This window comes from Lathyrus oleraceus, chromosome 5, assembly GCF_024323335.1.
Source record: "Lathyrus oleraceus cultivar Zhongwan6 chromosome 5, CAAS_Psat_ZW6_1.0, whole genome shotgun sequence".
NCBI classification, from domain to species: Eukaryota; Viridiplantae; Streptophyta; class Magnoliopsida; order Fabales; family Fabaceae; genus Lathyrus; species Lathyrus oleraceus.
Genome location: NC_066583.1, coordinates 101,588,207 through 101,596,831, shown reverse-complemented (window position 1 = coordinate 101,596,831; position 8,625 = coordinate 101,588,207). Strand labels below are relative to the sequence as shown.

General features: G+C 35.4%; 1 protein-coding gene across 1 annotated transcript; it reads left to right on the top strand.

Moving 5' to 3' along the window:
- Window positions 1-478: 478 nt before the first annotated feature.
- Window positions 479-2,928, top strand: LOC127087951 (uncharacterized). The gene is made up of 7 exons (XM_051028864.1): window positions 479-681; window positions 1,132-1,218; window positions 1,300-1,569; window positions 1,646-1,807; window positions 1,900-1,953; window positions 2,125-2,271; window positions 2,369-2,928. Exons 1-7 carry the CDS (start codon window positions 520-522, stop codon window positions 2,750-2,752), a joined length of 1,266 nt encoding a protein of 421 aa, XP_050884821.1. The 5' UTR covers window positions 479-519; the 3' UTR covers window positions 2,753-2,928.
- Window positions 2,929-8,625: the final 5,697 nt, after the last annotated feature.

The window sequence follows — 8,625 nt, the reverse complement described above, 5'->3', positions numbered from 1 at the left end:
AAATTTTTTATAGATTCATTGAATATATATATATATATATATATATATATATATATATATATATATATATATATATATATATATATATATTATATATTAAAAATCATAATTATTTTGTTTGACTGGACATCATTTTCAAATTATTTTTAAATTATTAAATATGGTGATATAAAAGGTTACTTGTATAGATTAAACAAGAATATATTATAATTAATTGTGTACTTATAATATAATTATAACAGTCAAATAAAAGAAAATTATATTCTAAAATGAATTTGAAAAGGACGGGACAGAACAATCAATAAATATATCTTGATGTCATAATATAAAAGGAGATTGTAATATATATCACTCTTTAAAGATATTAATATCATTCATTATAAAATTAGTAAAATAAAATAAAATAATATATTAATATATTTATTATTATTGTCTTTTTTCCCTTACATGCACTATAATACTTTGTATAAATAATGTGTTCCATTTATCTGAAATGCCTACAAGTTTATTGAAGGAGAAATGGGAAAATGCAAGGTTCCAACGTTGTTGTTTGAAGTGTTTTTTACATTGTGTTGTATGCTAGAATCACAAGTTGAAGCAAGAGCATCTTCTTCATCTTTAGATAGAGAAATTGAAGCCAAATTGAAGCTTCTAAACAAGCCTGCAGTCAAATCCATCAAGGTATGCAATTTCATATTTCCTTTCGTGGTAAATTTATCTAAACTAAATACAAAAGAAATTTCTCCCATTAATAATTTATTCATTGTGACGATTAAATTTCCAATTTCTCTTCAACTTATAATTTTTTAAAAATAAATTTGAGTTAGATTAATGCATATCATAGTAGCATTAATCTTGTCTTGTTATTAACGGGTCATTATTATAAATAATAAAAAAAGTTAAAATTTATTAAATGATGTATTTGATATCTAATAATTATCAGATGCATTATTTATTCAATATTTTTTTTTTTATAATAATGAATGACGTCAACAAAAAAATGACAATATTTTACAAAATCTATAAACTATTTTTGAAAAATATTGTTTATTAACATTCATCTCTTATTGATTAAAACAATTTAAAAGCTATTAGATCTACAAATTTTTAAAAGCTACTCTTGTTTTTCAGAGTGAAGATGGAGACATTATCGACTGCGTCCATATCTATAAACAACCTGCTTTCGACCATCCCGCCTTAAAGAATCATACTATCAAGGTAAGTTATTCATGACTGGCTTTGAATGCTTTCAATCTTGATTCTTAGGTGTTAAACTTGATATTGTTCAACACTGTGCAGCCGATACCGAGTTTTCTTCTTGATTACGAACCTTCAAGCGTGAGAGGTACTCCTAACGCAAGCTCTCAAGTGTTTCAGCTATGGCAGAAAAGCGGAAGTTGTCCAAAAGATACTGTCCCTATTCGTAGAATTCAAAAGAAGGACTTATTGAGAGCTTCTTCACTTGAACGCTTTGGACAAAAACCTAAAGCCTATTCAACCAACAAGAAAAATCATAATTTCACCATCCTCGGTGTTACAGATGATTATGTTAATCTGCAAAATCGCTCGGTATATGATTATACATGTTACAATCATTATATGCATGTTGATTTTATTTAACTAATATGTGTTTATGATCATGCAGGTATCACATCTTTCAACATATGGGTTCAATTTTATAGGTGCAAGCGCAAATATTAACATATGGAATCCAAAAGTTGAAAAAAAAGGAGAGTTCACTACTGCTCAAATAATCCTCAAGGCTAGCAATGGTGATTTTTTCGAAAGCATTGAAGCAGGCTGGATGGTTAGCGATCGCCTTACTTTCTTGGTGCTTTTTCTGTTATAAATATACCATAAAATGCCTACCTAACGATCTCTACGAATGTTATGAAATAGGTTCATCCCGAGTTGTATGGTGACTCTAACTCTCGATTGTTTGCGGCTTGGACCGTAAGTTCCTATTCTTCTAGTTGTTTTATATAGACACCAGACACGACTTTGACACTAATGCATGTTAGTGTCATGCGATGTCTGACACCAGACACGTCTCTGTTCAGAGTTGTCTGTCTTATAAAACTTTTATATAATAACCTAAATTTTGGTTTCTTGATTTTTGTGCAGAGAGATTCATACCATACAACAGGCTGCTTTGATCTTACATGTAAAGGATTTGTGCATGTAGCCTCAAGTACAGCTCTTGGTGCTTCTGTTGGACCTTATTCATCCCGCTTTAACCAACAATATGAAATCAACATTGGAATATATTGGGTAATCATAACATATTATTCACATATTTATATTGAACTATCTTAATGCACAAAACAAATATTAATTAATTTTCTGATAAATTGTTGGCATGATTTAGGATGAGGATGGGAACTGGTGGCTTAATATAAAGAACGGCACAGTTATAGGTTATTGGCCAGCAGAGTTATTAGGGAACTTAAGACATAGTGCAACAGTTGTTCAATGGGGTGGACAAGTGTATAGTGATAAGGTAAAGAAAGCTCCTCCTCACACTTCAACACAGATGGGAAGTGGAGATTCAGCAGATGGTAGATTTGGATTTGCATGCTACATGAGTAATGTGAGAATTAAGGATTATTCAAAGTTTCTGAAGTATCCACAATTTATAACTACACATGCTGAAGAACCTTATTGTTACAGTAACATCAATGATGCTCAATATGGAAAAGATCCTGTATTCTATTTTGGAGGGCCTGGACGAAATCCTCCTTATTGTCCTTGATTTCAAACATAGGCATAGATAGGACTGTTTTTAGGTTCTTGCTATGAAAACAAACAAAGAAGACATCTTTACATTAGCACCATGTAATATCAACTTAGCATTGTAATAAAATAGTTTGTGCAATCATTTTGAAGGTGAAGAAAAATATTATGAATGACTTATTCTTAACAGTTGTACACCAATTTGCAATCCACTGCATTCTTTCCTTTTGGAAGTTTGGCCAGCTCCCACGTTTTATTTTCTTCCAAGGCCTTGAGTTCTTGTAACATGACATCTTTCCATTCTTATCTTCGAGTTCATATGTTACTGATAAGTTCATATGGTGGAGGTTTTCCAAATGATTTCTTATATGGAGTCATTCCATCATTAAACATTTTAGGAGTTCTATTAATGAGGTAGGTGAAGGTGAGAAAACAAAAACGGGGTTGAATTATGTTATCTTTTTCTTTCTTTTTTCAAAATCTCTTATCAGATTCTGAATTCAAAATCTAGAATATGATACAAAGTTAAGTATTTGCGGTGGATAAAAACAAGTTCAGAGTTAGAGAGTTAAATATAGAGAGACACAAGCAAATGTATCATGGTTTCTCCCACAAAACGGGAGTAGTCCAGTCCCCTTGCACTTCCAAGAGATTTCACTATGATCATAACTGATTATAAATGCTCAAACACACAAGTAAGAGATTTTATAATGCTCAAACACACAAGTAAGAGACTTCTAATGCTCAAGCACACAAGAAAGAGACTGCTTACAATCTAACTTAATAGATTGTTTGAATATTAAACTTGATATTTAATCAGAGGTATAAACAAATTACAACTTAAAAAGACTCTTAAGACTTGTTAATTTCTAAGATATACAAAGGATAAGAAATTCTAAGTTAAACTTGTGATATTTTATTTGAGAGAGTAACAACTCTTTTTATTGTTAAGGATTAATTATCTTTCTTCAAGTCTTCAGCTCCTTATATAGAGAAACAAATAAGAGTTGTTAAAGAGAAGAGATATCACAAGTGAGTCTTAGAGAAACTTAATCATAGACGTTGGGATGTTACTTGATATGGTTAATTCTATTGAAAAGATATTTGAAATCTTTTGCTTCAAGAGAAATTATCTGTTACATCTTAGCTGTTTGTGTAGATTTTCGTTTGGATCTTCACGTGATCAGAAGAAGACAAATTGCTCTCTGAGTCTGGTAGTAACCTATCAGAGTCTTCTCGATCCTTGCATTGACTGACCTCAGAGTCTGATAGTGACCTATTAGAGTCTTCTTAATCTTTGTGTTGATTGACCTCATTGTCTGATAGTGACATATCAAAGTCTTCTTGATCCTTGAGTTAACTGGCTTCGGATTCTGGGAACTTCATAAGAAGTTGACCTCCTCCAGAGTTTGAGTCTTCAGAGATTGACTTTCTTCAAAGTCTGGTCTTTAGAAGTTGACCTCCTTCAAAGTCGGAGTCTTCCGAGTCTGGTTCTTAGCTTCTAATCCTTCAGATTCTGGATCTTGTAGCTTCTCTTTAAATGTTCATATTTAGTACCTGTACTAAGTTTATACCACAAATTTTAGTCTAAGTTTCTACACACTTGAACATATATCGGTATATTCAATTGTTCTTTAAATACTTTATAATCACCAAAACTTTAGAGATATCGTACAAACGAATTTTGTTCCAACAATAGGTTGGTGTAAAAACACATTCTCTCCAAAATGGGATGAGAAAGTTGTGCATCTATGTGTTTACAGGTATAAAGTTGATCCCGCTGATAACCTTCCTAAAGTCTTAATGACGACAACGCCAATGACTAATGAAGTCGCTGGTAATAGATTTCCAACTCTCTAATGATTGTGACTAAACTTAAAGACATCTCAAGTCTCATCTAGTAGGATACTCAAGAGTGCATTGGAGTTCTTATATTTTCGATGTATCACCAAAGGATGTTAATGGCCTAAGATTTGTGATAGAGAGAAAGTGTGAAAGCTCGACTAATCGTGTTTGTCTGAGTGACCATGGTTTTGTGAAAGTAGAGGTGTAAATCATGCACACATACACACACACACACAACACACACACACACACACACACACAAACACACACACACACACTTAAAACCTTTTTTTAACTTTATCGAATGAGTTGTACTCAACCTTGTACACCCATCTACAACCCACTGCATTCTTTCCTTTTGTTGATAAAATAGTTTTCAAAAGTACCGCAAACTGGTATGTGGGTACCAATTTGTAATTTTATGGTGAAATGAGTGAATTTTGTAACTATCGTCTCCATTATTGTATTTTTTTCTATGACACTGTTAAGAGTTCCACATCAGATAATATATGCTCTGAACATGTGTTTATAAATGACAGTAATCCTCACTCTACCAACCGATTTTGTAGGGTTGAGTTAGGTTAACCATATTTTTTAACATGGTATCAGAGTCTCGTTTGAGATCTGGAGCGCCACCTACTATGGTTTTCGCTATCAGGCCATCCACCATTTATTTCCACACTTCAGTTGTCTAGTCTTGAGCGTGAGGGTGTGCGTTAAGATTCATACATCGGATAATATATGGTCTGAACATGTGTTTATAAGTGGAGATAGTTCTCACTCTACCAACCGATTTTATATGATTGAGTTAGACTTAACCACATTTCTTAACAGACGCATAAGAAAAATGTTCTCATAGAACAACACATCTTTTGATACATAAATCTCTCATGTCTTTAGATTGTACACTTTTCACCCTTTGGGTATCCCACAAAGACACACATTTATACTCTAGAATCAAACTTACCTCTCTGTTTTCTTAAACTCTTAACATATCACAAGCACTCAAAAGTATTGATAACTTCATATGATGGAGATTTTCCAAATAATTGTTATGGGCCTTGGACCTTACGAATTTCTCTACATATTTCTATTGGGTCACCACACACATCCCATCCTTAAGTTTTTATATTAGGGATATCTTAATGCACCTTTAATACTTCTTAGCCACCACGTGAAATTATTTAAATGTCCCTAGTTTCCGGAGATGCATCTCCGGACGCACCAAATTCTGAATGAACGTTGTAATATTCCGGAGATGCATCTCCATAACAATTTAAAACATTCAATATATCCCACTCAGAAGCCATTTACATTTGAATTACAGAGACGCATCTTCGTGAATATTCTAGAGATACATCTCTGATACATCTCAGAACATGTATTTCATGTTATATGTTATTTATTTGTGTTCAGATGAGGATTTAAAATATACCGTACAATTGAAAATAAAAAAATAGACGTACATGATTTCAGATGGACCAAAAATGCCATACAAAAATAAAATACTAATAAATATAAAAAATATCGTACAATCGAGATCAATAAAGTAGCAAGACCGCCAAAATAAAATACAAACTATAATACTACTATATAATAAGAGACTACTGTGTGTGTCTGATAACCTCTCATCTACCTCCTCTGCATCCTCTACCAGCTCTTCCTCTTCGGCCATTAAACCCGTCCCCCGACACTATCTTTGGTACATCAATGTCTCTCGTGCCTCCGTCATGATGGCATCTAGGATCTGTCTCACATCAGACCCATCAGGAAAGATACCCACGTCAATGTCTTCCCGCGGAATCTCCACTATGCGACGACACCTAGGCAAGACATCCTCAACATGATCTAGTTGTGCTTGCTCCTCCTTTAGTATCTCCTAATGAGCCGGTCTCGGCGCGTCACCTGGAGCAGCCTACACATGTACAGATGTGACACTCTGAAGAACCATATGATGTACCCTTCGACGTAGCTCCAGTCGCTCTCAACTATGATAGCTCGTGCCTCATTCAGTATCAGATGACTCTCATAATCATCAAACATGTCATCTATCTGTATATGTGTCAAGACAGGAGGAGCAGAGACAACAGGGTGTCTAGGAATGGTCTGAGTGTATCTGAACTTCCGCATGACACATTCGGGAATATGAGGAGCAATAAGACATAATCTTTATCCCAACCATCAAGAGTATATAACTATCTCTTCAAATGGTCGCATCACACGATGATCAACAAAGTTTTTAAAATGCATGTCCTCAGCAACCAAGCAGTCAAAATAGACTTTCTAAGGCTCGTTTGCCTGATTCCCTCTTAGCGGAATAAAAGCAGTAGCACATGGTATATCCTCAGTCTAATCATGTACACTTGTCCAAACAGATATGCGCGGAAAGTGCCGGAGGATCCAACCTTGAAATGAAATTTTTGGAACAAACGAATCATCAATAATGGATTTACAAAGATGAAATGAAAATGACAAAGAAACTTTCAAAGACAAATAATTATTACCGTCAGTAGTTTCATGTAGCCTGTGACCTGCTTTGTCTTCCACATACAACCCTCTTTCTCAGCTTTAAATACAGGTAGACCAAACAAGCCGCCACCCAGTTGTACTCATGGATTCGCTCGAAATCCACAAAGTAACGTAGGCAGGAAACATCTGTATAGGTGGCACTCTTGTCCATAAAAATCGCAGTGCCAACCAAATAAAGCAGGTATGCTCTCAATGCATGCGATCTATGGAGCGCCACCTTCTCATCATCACCATCATCCTACTGTGCACTCAAGAGCGCATCCTCATATACCTTTTTCAGGTATACAAATCTATCATGAGCACCCCTGGTCTTATCCAACTCATCCATCGCCTTCCCTGGATCAGCCCCTAGATACTCTACCATCATCTCGAGTGCCTTATCTTTGGTCATCCTCCCATGATCTAGGAATCCCCCCTGATCGAAATATGTAGCAAACTCGAGACATCATTAAATGTGATAGACATCTCACCATGCGGGAGATGAAACAATGAGGTCTTCGAGTGTCATCTCTCCACGAATGCATTAAGCAACCCGTGGTTGACCGTAGTATAACCGGTCATGCACAAGTCCTTCAGGCCAGATAAGGAAAAAATCGACTAAAACCATTCGTCGTTCGGCCGAGGAAATGCAACAATCTTTCTCCCGTGGTTAAGAAACTTCTGCGGATCACGCTCCTGAAATTTGTCAGAAATAATCAATGTCAAAAATTAAAATTAACGTAAAAATAAATAAAGAATCCAACTAATGTTACCTCTCCGTCCCAGATATGTCTGTCAGTATGGTCTGGATACAAAGGCAGTAAGGAAAAATCAACTAGACAACCTCCAAAAGCCTCTGGCTTAACATCCACATCAACCTCACCCTCTAGAGGTGGCATTGGATCAACAATAGGAGGTGGGAGTGGATCAATAGTAGAAGGTGAGAGTGGATCAACGACATCTACAGTAGGAGGTGACACTGGTGAAACCTGATGCCTGCAGGAGGATGAAGGGAATGATACGTCAGATGGTGAATCATGTCTCCTAAGGGAATAAGAAGATGAAGTGACACGAGGAGAAGCACGGACCCCATAAGTAGACGACTCTTCCTGACCAGAGGGACCATGAGCCTCTGGAACCTGCTAACTCTTCTCTTGTCGAACGGATGTGTGCTGAGAAACCCTGCCATGCCTCAACCTATCATGTCTATCAGCCATTATGCCTGTAAGTTAAAGTAATGCAGACCATTAGTGCTGACAAACAACACAAGTAAGAAAATAAAAAAATCAAATACTGAAAAATTTCCGGAGATGCATCTCCGGTTTATGGGAAACTAAACCACTGAAAATTACAGAGATGCATCTCCGGTTAATGGGAAATTAAACCGCTGAAAAATTCCGGAGATGGATCTCCGGAATTTTCTGCAACTTAAAGGTCACGTCAATGGCGTAGTGTACCACAATGCAGCTAAAAAAATATTTTGATCATCAATTTCAGTCAACAAATAAGTAATACACTATGGCTAAACTATCTTAAATG

Bases quoted from the DNA above. Each gene is read 5' to 3' on its own strand.
- LOC127087951 (XM_051028864.1), top strand. From the start codon at position 520: ATGGGAAAATGCAAGGTTCCAACGTTGTTGTTTGAAGTGTTTTTTACA. The intron at 682-1,131 runs GTATGCAATTTC...CTTGTTTTTCAG, and splicing joins CTGCAGTCAAATCCATCAAG to AGTGAAGATGGAGACATTAT. The intron at 1,808-1,899 runs GTTAGCGATCGC...GTTATGAAATAG, and splicing joins GCATTGAAGCAGGCTGGATG to GTTCATCCCGAGTTGTATGG.